General features: G+C 42.7%; 2 protein-coding genes across 2 annotated transcripts; both read left to right on the top strand.

The window, feature by feature from the left end:
- The first annotated feature begins 7,740 nt into the window (after nucleotides 1-7,740).
- On the top strand, nucleotides 7,741-9,392 carry LOC127907178 (capping protein-inhibiting regulator of actin dynamics-like). The gene is made up of 2 exons (XM_052460964.1): nucleotides 7,741-7,860; nucleotides 8,156-9,392. The coding sequence occupies exons 1-2, from the start codon at nucleotides 7,778-7,780 to the stop codon at nucleotides 9,057-9,059; spliced, it is 987 nt and encodes a 328-aa protein (XP_052316924.1). The 5' UTR covers nucleotides 7,741-7,777; the 3' UTR covers nucleotides 9,060-9,392.
- A 1,134-nt stretch (nucleotides 9,393-10,526) lies between these two features.
- Nucleotides 10,527-13,551, top strand: LOC127907418 (trichohyalin-like). The gene is made up of 2 exons (XM_052462669.1): nucleotides 10,527-12,801; nucleotides 13,385-13,551. The coding sequence occupies exons 1-2, from the start codon at nucleotides 10,530-10,532 to the stop codon at nucleotides 13,549-13,551; spliced, it is 2,439 nt and encodes an 812-aa protein (XP_052318629.1). The 5' UTR covers nucleotides 10,527-10,529.
- Nucleotides 13,552-15,404: the final 1,853 nt, after the last annotated feature.

The following is a 15,404-nucleotide window of genomic DNA, read 5'->3' as shown; positions in this document are numbered from 1 at the left end:
TCTTTAATATAAATGTGGGTGTTTAGTGAGAACACAAAATAATAACATTACAGCCATAACTGTACAAACAAACATACAATCACAATCATATACTGTACATACAGGAACACATCGGTCTCCAATGCACCATCTGACAAGTTGTTCTACACAGGAGCATGAAGAAAGGTAAAACACATATCCTGTCTCACATCCCCAATACATTGCTAGGTGCTTTCAGTGTTGACAGTACCAAAATACAACAACTCATGTACAAAAACACTGCAACACAAACAAGTTACAACGTGAAATCGCCTCTATCCCATTCAGATCATAGAGGACAAAACTACATCTCCCATAATGCAACGCTAGCACCAGTGGGCAGCGAACCGTCTGCATCACAGAAAGGCATGCTAGCTAGCAACAGCAGCACTTTTAGCACTCTGTAAACTATATTAATAACAATAAAACTCTGAAAGTTACATGTTTCAATAGTCTCACACTCCCTTATAACAATATCTACAGCATTAACATCGGGATGTTTTATTTATTTCACGTTATGGACTTCTACAAAGGAGTAATCTGCAACACATACCTTTCTCTCAGTGTTTTCTCAGACTGAGGAGAACGGGAGCTACGGGTTGTACCAGGGTGTTAGTAGGTGACGCAAGCACCCAGATGAAATAAAATACATTTAATGAAACAAGACCTCAATATGTTAACATCATTCAGCTACTGTAGCTGCCTACCTAACATCAACAGTAGCGCAACAATTGAAAATAGACACCAAAAGTACATTTCCTGGCGATCATAGCGATCTGACTCCCCCCCTGCTGTCTGAACTTGGAATATTCCTGTTCGCGGGCTTGGGCCACTGACCCCCAACCTGGTTGTTCTGTTCTGCCTTGTGTACTATTCTAATCATTTGAAGTTTGATGGAATGACCTTTTCAACTCTACTACATTTATATGTAGATTATATTTGGGTTTTATATTTCATATTTGATTGATGATTAGGCCTATGCCATTTCTTTAGAGGCAAGTGGAAACATAACCAACCCTGTTACATTCTCCCCTGCTGAATTACAGTTGCATACTATAAAGAAACAAAATGAGGTATGCAATACCTTGCAATACATATCTCACCAAACATTCCAGTGCAAAGACTATTCTCTAAAGAGAATTAGGGGAATTCAAAGACCCCGTTGGAAAACATGCCTGTTACATGTTCAGTACACTCAGTGACAATAAGAACCTCAGACAGAAAAACCTTGGCCTACATGACCTCTGACCCATGACCTCCATGGGGTCTCTTGAAAGTTAAAAAAATGGGCTACAGACTTGGATTCTAATCCTACACCCACACAGGTATGCTAATGAATTCTGTATGAAAACCCTCTGTGTCTGCAGTCTCCATGAGTCTTACTGGGTGTTTCCTAACCCGACCAGCCCCTGACCTGACAGGCCTAACAGAGTTGTCATTACGGTTAACCTGTTCCCCTACAACCACCACTGGTGGGTCACTGTCCACAGTCGGCGGATAGTCAAGGTCAAGGGTTCTGTGACTGTTGCTGGACCTTGTGCTACCAGAGGCATCTTCAGAATGCCTTTCTTCTTCAGAGGGTTCGGACATTCCTTCTCCAAAGGTTAGCTCTGACATGCTTGTGGCACCCTCAGAATGTGGTGAGTTCTGAGGGATGTTCTGTGGATGTCACTATTCTTCTCCGTAACAATATAGAAGTTGTTCTCCCAACGATCCGCCAGCTTCCTCTTTTCACGTTCACCTTTATTCGCCAGCCGCACCCAATCACCGACCTCCACTGGAGCTCCTCTGATCTCCCTGTTGTAGAGGCCCGCATGCCTCTTCAGTTGTTTGGTTGTCGACACCTGTACCTTCTCCATGGCCTCCCTCAGGTCTCTCGTCAGGGACTTGATGTACTCGTCATAGTCTACAACCTCTAAGTCTTGCAGCACAGTACCAAACATCATGTCCACAGCCAGACGTAGGGTTCTCCCAAACATCAACTGGAAGGGGGTGTAGCCCGTGGTTTCATGGACTGTACAGTTGTAGGCGAAGGTCAACGACTTTCAGCTTCTGGGACCACCTGTGCTTCGCTCTCGTAGGTAAAGCCCTGATCATGTTTCCCAGCGTTTTACTGAACCTTTCGACTCGCCCAGTCCCCATCGGATGGTAAGGAGGTGTGTGGACTTCTGGACTCCTGCAGCACTCAACAACTCAGCAATCAACTTACTTTCAAAGTTTTCCCCTTGGTCAGAGTGGATACGACGAGGTAAACCATACACACAGAAGATGTTGTTCCACAGCTGAAGGGCCACTGCTTTAGCTGATTGGTTCGGACACAAGAAGGCATGGGCCATCTTAGTAAAATGATCAGTGACGACCAGAACATCCAAGGACTTGTTGTTGGAGTCTTCCGCAGATCAGAAGTCCACACACACCAACTCGAGGGGCTCAGTCGTGATGATGTTCTCCAGTGGAGCTCTGGCCTCTGGCTCGGGGGCCTTACTGAACACACACCACTTGCAGGTCTTGACATACTCTCTCACATCCGACTCCAGACCATGCCAGAAGAACCTCTGTCTGGTCAAGTACAACGTCTGCTGTTGCCCCTGATGACCGGCTTCCTTGTGGACACCCTTCAAAACTGTCGCCCTCATTGAGGTGGGTACTACATACTGGTATGTCTTCTTCTTTGACAGCAAACTTTTGATAACGCGATATAGTACACCCATTTTCAGAGTGAGCTTCTCCCAGGTCTTCAGAATCCGCAGAGCCTCGAGTGGTTCATGGCAACGTTCCCTCCTAGAAGGTCCATGTCCTTCTCCTGATCCTTCTCAACTGAGGCCACAGACCCCTGAATCCCTTCTACCACATCCCTCTCAACACTCCCCACTTGCACCCCATCACTCGTACCAGGCATCTCCTCCACTACCTGGGAGACTAGCCCCACCTGAACCCCATCACTGTACCAGGCATCTCCTATACTACCTGGGAGATTACCTCCACACGAACCCCCTCCTGTACCCCAGCACTCATACTGGGCACCTCCTCACCAGTCTGAGGAAATGGCTGTTCAGATCCATCCTTACCTTCTACAACAATATTTTTCTGCTGCGTAACATTCTCCTCTGGTACAAGTTGCAACTCCGTGCCCTCAACACGGACAACTTGTTCCTCAGCAACAGGTGCTTGTGGCTGCTCTACCGCTGTCGGCCCATCTCTCCCTACATCAGTGGGCCCAGTCCTTACAAGGACCACCTGCACCCCTCCCTCTGCCTTCTCCCTTTTCGGGAGAAGCATATCGCTTATGGCCAACATCACCACACTCAAAACACTGTTGACTACCCGTTCTAGCATAAGCCATATACAGTCTATTGTCATACTTGACTTAAATGATAACTCCAAAGTCTGTTCCGGTGAGTCCAAAAACATAAACACCTGTCGCCGAAACGACCTCACCTGTTTCAACTCCGGGTGTTTAAAACGACCTCACCTGTTTCAACTCCGGGTGTTTAAAACGACCTCACCTGTTTCAACTCCGGGTGTTTGAAACGACCTCACCTGTTTCAACTCCGGGTGTTTAAAACGACCTCACCTGTTTCAACTCCGGGTGTTTAAAACGACCTAACCTGTTTCAATGCCGGGTGTTTGAAACCCAACTGGACAATCTTAATTGAACTTGAGAACTTCCCAAACCACAATAACTCGCGCTCCAACAGCTCATTGGGTATAAACGGCGGTACATTTGAAATCGTTACCCCAGAAGTACACCATGCTCAACCATACGATCAACCAGACACTCTTCTTTAAGAAGTACACCATGCTCAACCATACGATCAACCAGACACTCTTCTTTAAGAAGTACGCCATGCTCAACCATACGATCTACAAGACTCTTCTTTAAGAAGTACACCATGCTCAACCATACGATCAATCAGACACTCTTCTTTAAGAAGTACGCCATGCTCAACCATACGATCAACCAGACACTCTTCTTTAAGAAGTACACCATGCTCAACCATACGATCAACCAGACACTCTTCTTTAAGAAGTACACCATGCTCAACCATACGATCAACCAGACACTCTTCTTTAAGAAGTACACCATGCTCAACCATACGATCAACCAGACACTCTTCTTTAAGAAGTACACCATGCTCAACCATACGATCAACCAGACACTCTTCTTTAAGAAGTACACCACCAAATATACACTCTTAGATTTCATTTGACACCCAATTACACATGCTCTTATGAATTTCATAATTGGTGCGTAAATCCAAATCTAATTTTATTGGTCACAACACATGGTTAGTAGATGTTATTGCGAGTCTAGCGAAATGCTTGTGCTTCTAGTTCCGACAGTGCAGTATTATCTATTATCTATATATTATCTAAAAAGTAATATCTAACAATTTCACAAATACCTAATACGTTCTACAAGGAGCTCTTCTTTATGAATTTCACAACCAATACCTAATAGACAATCCTTTTACATGGAAATGCCCTACTGTACCTCTAGAGATACTATCCATCCCCAACTACTAATAAAGTGGTCGGGCTGGTTGCTACTGGCCTCTCCAGCTTCAGGCTGAATCCCACCCATGATAAGAGGAGGTTTACTGGACACACAGGGAGAAACTACAGTCTGAATCACACCCATGATGAGAGGAGGTTTACTGGACACACAGGGAGAAACTACAGTCTGAATCACACCCATGATGAGAGGAGGTTTACTGGACACACAGAGAGAAACTACAGTCTGAATCACACCCATGATGAGAGGAGGTTTACTGGACACACAGAGAGAAACTACAGTCTGAATCACACCCATGATGAGAGGAGGTTTACTGGACACACAGGGAGAAACTACAGTCTGAATCACACCCATGATGAGAGGAGGTTTACTGGACACACAGGGAGAAACTACAGTCTGAATCACACCCATGATAAGAGGAGGTTTACTGGACACACAGGGAGAAACTACAGTCTGAATCACACCCATGATGAGAGGAGGTTTACTGGACACACAGGGAGAAACTACAGTCTGAATCACACCCATGATGAGAGGAGGTTTACTGGACACACAGGGAGAAACTACAGTCTGAATCACACCCATGATGAGAGGAGGTTTACTGGACACACAGGGAGAAACTACAGTCTGAATCACACCCATGATGAGAGGAGGTTTACTGGACACACAGGGAGAAACTACAGTCTGATGACTGATGAGACTACCTTTAAGGCTTAAGGGTTTAGTTAATGTCAGGATTAATGTTAGGGTTAATGTCAGGGTTAAGGTTAAGGTTAGGGTTAATGTCAGGGTTAAGGTTAGGGTTAATGTTATGGTTAATGTTAGGGTTAAGGTTAGGGTTAAGGTTAGGGTTAAGGTTAGGGTTAAGGTTAGGGTTAATGTCAGGGTTAATGTTAGGGTTAAGGTTAGGGTTAAGGTTAGGGTTAATGTCAGGGTTAAGGTTAGGGTTAATGTTATGGTTAATGTTAGGGTTAAGGTTAGGGTTAAGGTTAGGGTTAAGGTTAGGGTTAATGTTATGGTTAAGGTTAGGGTTAAGGTTAGGGTTAATGTTAGGGTTAAGGTTAGGGTTAATGTTAGGGTTAATGTTAGGGTTAATGTAAGGGTTAATGTTAGGGTTAAGGTTAGGGTCCGTTTTAAGTTTTGGCCAGACGGGCTGTCAATGGGATGTTGGTCAGAAAAGTCCATTTAGTCTTTCCCTTCTCAAACCTGTCCTCCCCCTAACCAGCTCATATCATGTATTCCACCACCAGCACACCTGATTCACTAATCAGAGGTTTGGATGATTAGTTGACCAGTGGTACAAAGTGGACTGGATCCAGGTGAACTATGTGGAGAGTCTTCCAGGGACAGTACAGTACAGACTGAGAAGCTAACAACAGTGTAGTTTACTCAACTCATTCAAACTATCATGAATATTGTTTAGAGAGAAGATCTGCACAAGGGCATAAAGTTTAAGATATAGCAAGAGAGGACAATATGGTGCAAGGTAGCCAGAGTGGAATCAAAAGTCATAGGGCTAATCATCAATCAAATATGAAATATAAAACCCAAATATAATCTACATATAAAGACAACATGTCATCTACATGTGTTATAGAATAGCTCCCTTCTCACATCCCAGGTCATGTTTGGACTGGAACGTGACAACTCAACGGGCTATGCGCATCTCCCCAATAGCCTACAGACAACTTTCCTGAGTGCAATGTCATTAATGTGACCGATATGTACAGTATAATAAGCATAGTGAAGAAGGAAAAGATCCCACCTCTGACAGAAAGCAGAGACATCACTTCTGAGATTTCCCCTGGAGCAAGAGTCCCTCAAGAATTTAAAAACAGTCATTGCGTTTCAATGAATGTCCTCCCCAAACGCTTGTTGCATCGTGAACTATCCTCACAGTCCCTTGGGATTTCAGCGGATGGATGATGCGCCGCTGCCATTTACTTGGATGAGAAGTTGGACGAACGCTCCTCCAGCTCACGATACGAAATGGTGGAGAACTACAGTGTGGTGATGTGTCGTTCACGAACGAACGGCTCTTTTTGAACGGATATTTTAGTTGAACCTCGGGAACCGAATTGCATCGGTGAAAGAGCCATTCATCTGGCTCTATGATTTGCAAACTGCTACAACTGCTTGTTGAGCTCAGAACAAAGTTTTTCTGTAGATAAATTACAACATCATTGTCTAAAGGGGGTGAATCCTCACTGCAGAAATAATAAATAGTGGGGAGAGTTGTGATTGTATGTTTGTTTGTACAGTTATGGCTGTAATGTTATTATTTTGTGTTCTCACTAAACACCCACATTTGTATTTGTGTGGGAAATGTTTGTAGGCTATGGTTGCTGTTTTGTATTTCATTTAACTTTAGGCCCATACAAAGACAAATCACACAACATAGAAATCCAAATAACCCTAGGCAAAAATACACGAAATAAAAGTCAAGTGAAAATAGTTATAAATGTCTTTATCAATTATGAGTAGCTAAACATCATCGACTTTTGGACACTGGTGCGCAGGAGAACCCCAAGCTGTCAATCAAGCAGGCGCGGTGAACGGATTATGACGCTCAAGCGTTCCAAATGACGCAACAATACAGCTCCAGACCAGAGAAAGTTAATGCCGAACACATCATTCGGTTCCACACTAAAACTGAGGTTTGACACGTGTGATTTGAGGTGAGTCAAATATTTACAAAAGTTTACAATACATTAACCATCCGCTTCGTTATTTCTGTTGCTATCAATCACTCCATCTGTATCTACTCTTCTGTCTGTCTGTCGGACTATCTGAATTGTCTGTGTACTGTCTAGCCAGCATATGCCAGAAAGGTTCTTTCACATAGGCTCATATTCACAAAGTCTCATAGAAGGAGTGCTGATCAATAATCAGTTTGGTCTTTTAAATTAAACTGAATACGTTTTGATGGACAGGAGGCGACCTGATCCTAGATCAGCACTTCTACCCTGAAACACTTTGTGAACACAATCCAGGTGTACTGTGATTATGAAGTTGTGATGAGGTATTATTATATTAGTTGTGCTGATGCATGATGGGTTGTAGGCTAGAGCTTGAGGACTCAACTCGGAAGACTGTTTCTGAATTCACTGACCTGGTGAGTAAATGTTGTGTACAATGGCACCATCTAGTGACAGAAACATAGAAACACACATTGTTGCTGAACGAAGGCATCTCTTTATTTTCCAGAAATAAAACTTGTAGACCTTTCCTGCAGTCACTGAGGAGATGGACAGCTCTTCTTCTTCTGGACGATCTCCATCTCCTACTGGGACTGTCTTCTTACCCCCTCCTATCATATGGAACAGTCTGTAAGTCATTCATCACATAACCTAGCTCTGGTCCAAGGCATTATGTGCGGCTTGCTGAAGGAAGGCTCAGTGTCTGCAAGCTGTACGTAACGCCCTGGACCAGAGTGACACATTACCCACCTCTGGCCATCATGGACAGTCAACTCATCACATTCACGTATTGTAAGTCACAGTTGTGTGATTTGTGTTTTTAAAGACAGTTAAATTGAGCAGAAGTTGAATTATTATTTTAATATTGTAGTAAATTGTCTGAGTTCACTTCCTAAATAATGTGTTGACATTCCTTTGCTCCCAGCTACAAGCAGGCAGAGATGGAGGTTCACTTCCCGAGAGAAGAGAAGAAGACCTATACAGAGAAGGAAGCCCACATGCTTGAGTTGATGGGGAAGGATCGAACGATCCGAAACCAGAAGAAGGAGATGGACAGACTTCAAGTGTGCCTCTGGGAGGAGGAAAAGAAGAAGAGGAATGGTGGAACGGAGAAGGACAAGATCATTGAAGAATTACAGTCTGAGACAGACCATCTCCGAGCCCTTTTAAAAGATGAAAGGAGGAGAAGAAGAGTTGAAAGGGGTTTAATGAAAGAGTGGAAGGCTGAGATCCTGAGACTGAGGGAGGCAGAGAGCCAGAGGGAGGCAGAGAGCCAGAGAGAGGCAGAGAGCCAGAGAGAAGCAGAGAGACAGAGGGAGGCAGAGAGACAGAGAGAAGCAGAGAGACAGAGAGAAGCAGAGAGACAGAGGGAGGCAGAGAGAGAGAGGGAAGCAGAGAGACAAAGGGAGGCAGAGAGACAGAGGGAAGCAGAGAGACAGAGGGAGGCAGAGAGACAGAGGGAGGCAGAGAGACAGAGAGAAGCAGAGAGACAGAGAGAAGCAGAGAGAGCCACAGAAGCAATGGAGTACCAGAGAAAACTGCAGGAGATCCACAGACTCAAACAACTGCTGGATCTACTGATGGTGGACCTACAACTGGCCCACGTAAGACATGTCATTGTTATTATTAAAAGGCAGTGTATATTTACCCAGCTGAAAATGAATAGTGGCAGACAGCGGTACGCTAACCTAATGTTAACTTTTATTCCTTTCCTTAACCCTTACCTTAACCTCACTGAAACTATACCTAACCTTTACCTGAACCCAACCCTAGGTCCTGAACCTAACCTTCATTTATCTCAACCCCTATGCCTTTCTTCTGCCGGTTGAATATCCACTTCCTTATTAACGTCATTACTGTTGTTGTTGTTGATAACTGTATCTGTGCAGGTTGTAAATAGTTGCATTAGTGAAGCATCATTTGTAGGAGTAATTTCTACAAGCATAAACATCAGAGGCAACATTGTTGTAACATCACACAAATTGTAACAGGAATTCATCAAACCCCTAACTGAATGGGCAAGCAGGTTGTGTGTTTGTATTTGTACACATTTTGGACATAATTGATTCCATAAAATGTCTCATAATTTTTTCAAACCATGTCAATACATTAATTGACAATGAATTGTCCAGATGAATTGATCAACATGACCCTGCTATTGATGTTGTCCAGTGTTTGATTCAATTACCTAGCTCTAGGTTGTATTTCTGTGTATCATTCTCTGCAAATCCTTTGAAAGTATGTCTTGGTAATAGATTATCACTAACTTTACCTTTTAAAATGAAGCAAGAGATTGAGAGGTTGAGGCTATGGCAGAAAGTCATGGAGGAGCAGCGACCAAGACTGGCCTGGAACAACAAACCTATTGAAACAGGAAGAGAGAGGGAAAGAGAGAGGGAAAGGAGAGAGAAAGGGAGATGGAAAGGAGAGAAAAGCAGAATTGGAAAGACAAGAAATGAAGAAGAAAGTGGAACAGGCAGAAGAAACAATAAAAGCGTTAGAACGAGAGATTGAGAGATTGAAAGAGATTGAGAAGGAAATCATATTGGAAAGAGAAAGAGACATGCGTATTGCAGAGAATGAGAAAGTCAAACTGGTTAACGAAAAGGTAAAAGAGTTAGAGAGAGAGGTTGAGAGACTGAAAGAAGATATGACAACAAAAGAGATTCAATACAAAATCAAATTTGAAAGAGCGAAAGAAGCGTTTAGAAGACAGAATGAGAGAGTGAAACAGGTTAACCAAAATGTACTAGTGTTAGACAGAGAGGTTGTGAGAATGAAAGAAGAGATGAGATTGAAAGATGAGACTGAACCAGAGAGAACATTTGATAGAGACAGAGAGAGAGAAAATGATTGGAGACGAAGTGAAAAGGAGATGAAAAATAGAGTGGAGAGAGAGATGGAGACGGCCCTCATCAATGACAAAAAGACGTCTGAATTGGAGGAAGTCTTCAAGAAAATCAAGAAACAGCAGATAGAATTAGAAAATATGGAAACAGACAAATATAAATGGAAACAGAACCAAATGGACATGGAGGAGAAGATGGAGGGTGAGCACAACAAACAGAAAGAGGTAGAAAGAAAGAGAATGGAGAAAATACCAAAACAGAGACAAGAAGAAGATGAGAAGAAGAAGGAGATGGAGAGAGAAGAAGAAGAGGAGAGACGCAAACAGAAGCACATAGAGATCAAAAGAAAGATAATGGAAAAGGAAGAGGAAGAAAGAGAGACAGAAAGAGATTGAAAGAAAGAAGAAGAGACAGATCAGAAGAAAGAGAATGGAGAAGAGACAGAAAATTATGGAAAGAGAAGAAGAGAGACAGAGAGAGATTGAAAGAGAGATTGAAGAAGAAAGATGTAAACAGAAGCAAATAGAGATGGAAGAGGAAGAAAGAGAGAGGGAGAAAGAGAGACAGAAAGAGATTGAAAGAGAGAATGAAGAAGAACTATTTGAACAGAAGCAAAAAGAGATGGAAGAGGACGAACGAGAGAGGGAGAAAGAGAGACAGAGAGAGATCAAAAGAAAGAGAATGGAGAAGAGACAGAAAATTATGGAAAGAGAAGAAGAGAGACAGAGAGAGATTGAAAGAGAGATTGAAGAAGAAAGATGTAAACAGAAGCAAATAGAGATGGAAGAGGAAGAACAAGAGAGGGAGAAAGAGAGACAGAGAGAGATCAAAAGAAAGATAATGGAAAAGAGACAAAAACATATCGAAAGAGAAGAAGAGAGACAGAAAGAGATTGAAAGAGAGCACGAAGAAGAAAGATGTAAACAGAAGCAAATTGAGATGGAAGAGGAAGAACGAGAGAGGGAGAAAGAGAGACAGAAAGAGATTGAAAGAGAGAATGAAGAAGAACTATTTGAACAGAAGCAAAAAGAGATGGAAGAGAACGAACGAGAGAGGGAGAAAGAGAGACAGAGAGAGATCAAAAGAAAGAGAATGGAGAAGAGACAGAAAATTATGGAAAGAGAAGAAGAGAGACAGAGAGAGATTGAAAGAGAGATTGAAGAAGAAAGATGTAAACAGAAGCAAATAGAGATGGAAGAGGAAGAAAGAGAGAGGGAGAAAGAGAGACAGAAAGAGATTGAAAGAGAGAATGAAGAAGAACTATTTGAACAGAAGCAAAAAGAGATGGAAGAGGACGAACGAGAGAGGGAGAAAGAGAGACAAAGAGAGATCAAAAGAAAGAGAATGGAGAAGAGACAGAAAATTATGGAAAGAGAAGAAGAGAGACAGAGAGAGATTGAAAGAGAGATTGAAGAAGAAAGATGTAAACAGAAGCAAATAGAGATGGAAGAGGAAGAAAGAGAGAGGGAGAAAGAGAGACAGAGAGATATCAAAAGAAAGATAATGGAAAAGAGACAAAAACATATCGAAAGAGAAGAAGAGAGACAGAAAGAGATTGAAAGAGAGAATGAAGAACAACTATTTAAACAGAAGCAAAAAGAGATGGAAGAGGAAGAACGAGAAGAAGAGAGACAGAGAGCGATCGAAGAGAAAGAGAGACAGAGAGAGATGGGAGAGAAAGAAAGACGACAACAAGAGGAGAGAAAGATAATGTTTGAGAGAGATCAAGAAGAAGAAAATATATGGAAACAGAAGCAAATTGACATGGAGAAGGAGGGAAGAGAGAGGGAGAACAAGAGACAGAGAGAGATAGAAGAGATACACAGACGACAACAACAAGAGGAGAGACAGAAACAAAAGGAGAAGGACAAAGAAAGGGAGAAAGACAATGACAATCAGAGAGAGATGGAATTAAAAGATCAGCAACAGAAAGAGATGGGGAAAGAAAAGATGATTATGAGAGAAAGGGAGGAAGCAGGAAGAAGAAAGGAGGGGCAGAAAAATATTTTGGGGGAAATTGAGGGACAGAATGAACTGGAGATAGAACAGGAGAGAGAGATGGAAGAAAAGCAGGAAGTGATTAAGGAAGCAGAGGAAGAGTACAGGGAAAGAGAAGAGAGAGGAAAGGAAGTAAGCATGAAGAAACATGTAGTAGTTAATGTTAAAGCAAAAGCACGGGAAGTCTTCAATAGGCGTAAAGAGAGGAGGTTAGAAGTGTTGAAGGGGGAACGAGAACACATAGAAAGAGGACAACAAATCAGGAGGGAGAAGGAGGAAAGACGGCTGGAGATGGAAAGAAAACAGGAGAGGGCAAGACAACAAGAGGAGCAGGATAGAAAACAAGAGATTGAAATTGCTAGACAGAAAGAAATGTTGAGACTAAGAGAGGAGGAGAGGCAGAGAGAGGATGAGAGAGAGGAGCAGAGAAAGAGAGCCATTGAAGGCCATTTATCTTTAATCAGAGAGAGAGAAAATATAATAGAGACAAAAAAAAGAGAGGAGATGGTGGAAGAGGAAAGAAGGGAGATCCTTGAGTACAAGAGGGGTGAGTTAGAGGAGGAGGAGAAGGACGATGACAAGGAGGACATTCTCCCACCTGATAAAAGTATCAGAAGGAAAGCTGTGGGCTGGGTGAATAAAACATGGGAGAAGAGGAACCTCAGAAAGATAGAGAGAACATATCAGAGAGAGGCTGAGGAGGGCCATAAGATCGTCCACATAGGTAAGACCTGTTTTCCCTCTACTTATGACATCATCCTCTTTAGTCTCCTCTACACACATACGTTCCACACCAGTCATCATGTTGCATCATTGTTTCAATATAAAACTACTGTCCAAAGAATATGTTAGCTGACATGGCTCATTGAGTGTCTGACTGACAGAACAAGAAAAATACTGCTGATAACAACCACGTTTTTAAATGGTACCTTGTGTTATCTACTAGTCTAACTCTCAAGACTTAAGTAGAGACTCAGAAAGAGTTCATAAAAAACACACACAAAAACGTGTTTTGGGGGATCCGGGGGCTACTAGTGGCCATGGGGCCCTAAGTGATCACATATGCCCTGGCACTATACTAAGAATAGGTGCCATTCTGGACTCATGTTCAATTTAGGACCAGGTCAATTCGGGATGGGAATTATTGCACTTTATTGACACATTCCATGCCTTGCTTAACTGAAAAGAGTAAAGAATCATTGAGGTCCAATTGTGTTTTCTATTCTTCATTCCCTGTGTCCATTACATTTAAGTTGATATCAAATCCACTAAGTTGAATGTAAACTCTACTTCTTCTCCCCTCCCAGCCATCCCTGGACATACAAGGCTAACATCCACCATGACCCGGGCAGAGAGAGAGAGGGAGAAGAGGAAGGAGCTGCTGAAGGCTGAGGAGAGAAGGAAGAAGATGGAGGATTTCAATAAGCAGTGGAGAGAGCGGTCCCTGCTTAAAAACACACTCATCAACAACTGAAGGAGGAGAGGGAGAGGATGAAGGAAAACTACCTGGATCAGATGAATCTGGAGGCTGATGCTCAAATCAACACCCGGTGTCTAACCACCCAACACAGCCACGATTACAACCACGGTCAGGAGTTGCCCTGGTGGGCCACAGGCCAACAAGTAAGCCAAGAGCCCACTGGATCTGCTGATGGCCACCAGGAAAGGCCAAGGAGGCAACAGGCATGGGCAGACAACCAGGAGGGGAGTTCAGAGAACCAGCAGGAGGGGCCAGAGAACCATCAGGGGGGGCCAGACAGCCAGCAACTAGAAGCTCCAGAAGAGGCTGACACATCAGAGCCAATCTCCAACACAAAGACAAAGAAAAAGCCAAGCATCTGGAAGAAAATTAGGATGAGGTAAAGAATGTTTAAACATCTATTCATGTTTTACACTGTTAATATACATGTCATCACTTTAAAAAGTGACATTATCCAAATGTGAGGGTTTAGTGTACATGCAACACACATGTAAATATATAGATACTTACCTGTCTCTGTGATGTCTTACAGCATTCCTGACCTGCTGTCTGCCTAGAGCTGGAACTCGATGAAGCCACAGTTCCACTGAGGTTACGTTGGTAATTAAAAGTTGCCCAATAATTCCTCCTCCTCTGTAAGTCATCGAGCCACATTTCCTCCTCAAAACATTATAGTCTCCTCAAGCCAGCAAGTATCCTCTTTATCAGGCAACAAACCATCGAAGGTCAGTGACCCTCCTCCCAAGAACAGAGACTCTCATCTGTATCCTAGTTAAATTCATCTCTGCTTACCACCTCTACAGTCCTAGAAAATATCCCAAAAATGGAAATGGTTTCAACAGAAGTCCTCCCCTCAGACCAGTGGCTCCACAGACCAGAGTTTCTCATCTTTATTCTAGTTGAATGCAACTCTGATCATTTCCACCACCTCTCCTGTTAAGGGGAGGTGCTGAAAAGGAGGTCTGGGAGGAGGTCTGCAGGTAGCCTGGACCAGACCGGTAGCAGCTAAGTTGCTGGCTCCATCCCCGGGCAGAGCTGCTCAAGTCAGGCCAGTGATGTTTGACTATGTCATTTTTGTTAGCAAAGTTTTATTCTTTAATAAAAGCATTTAGTAAAAAAGCAATATTGTTGTTACGGTGTGGATTGTTTTGTTATTTATTAGAATTGAAACATCCAGTAGTCATGGTAGATGTTAGACTTTCAATGAGACACCTAACATTCCATCAGTTTGATACAATGTGTGACATGTTATATTAGAGAGGAGTCCTCTATACACATCTATTTTAGACCATAGGAGAAATATCAGATTGAAATAGCTTCTCTAAGAGTCTGAGGAGAGAGCAACAGTAGATGCATCGTTAGCTCTCCCACCTCCAGTTCAGTACTCGGGTCATTCCACCAATTGAGTACCTTTTGGGGAGTGTAACTTTTATTTCACCTAATTCTAATATTCTGTCATAAATAGCACATGTTCAACTTAATAAAAAACATGTTTTCCCATCTCAAAAGTAACAAATACATACTATAGCAAGTGCCTATTAAGTGCCAAATAAAGTGACAGGGTTGACTGTAACATAGTTGACTATTTCATTTAGAATCAACCATAGATCCCCATGTTACAGGGGGAATGGAATGCAAGCTTACCAAACACATGTAAATAGTTTAAACATTTCTAGACTGTCTATCTATAGGTAACAGGGTTGGTGTGTTATAATTCACCCACCCAGTGGTAATTGCAGCATGTACATCTTGGTGGGGAAAACAAATGTGGATTCTGCTGATAATTGAGATGTACTATGGCACAAGGGGACAACGAGTGGACTACAGGATATCTGTAATTTAGATTA

Source organism: Oncorhynchus keta, chromosome 14 (genome assembly GCF_023373465.1).
Source record: "Oncorhynchus keta strain PuntledgeMale-10-30-2019 chromosome 14, Oket_V2, whole genome shotgun sequence".
Classification (NCBI taxonomy): domain Eukaryota; kingdom Metazoa; phylum Chordata; class Actinopteri; order Salmoniformes; family Salmonidae; genus Oncorhynchus; species Oncorhynchus keta.
This window is presented reverse-complemented; position numbering and strand designations above follow the sequence as displayed.

Excerpts from the sequence above, each read along its gene's own strand:
- LOC127907178 (XM_052460964.1), top strand. The coding sequence starts at position 7,778 with ATGGACAGCTCTTCTTCTTCTGGACGATCTCCATCTCCTACTGGGACT. Across the intron at positions 7,861-8,155 it reads CCTATCATATGGAACAGTCT|CTACAAGCAGGCAGAGATGG; the intron begins GTAAGTCATTCA and ends CTTTGCTCCCAG.
- LOC127907418 (XM_052462669.1), top strand. The coding sequence starts at position 10,530 with ATGGAAAGAGAAGAAGAGAGACAGAGAGAGATTGAAAGAGAGATTGAA. Across the intron at positions 12,802-13,384 it reads CCATAAGATCGTCCACATAG|CCATCCCTGGACATACAAGG; the intron begins GTAAGACCTGTT and ends CTCCCCTCCCAG.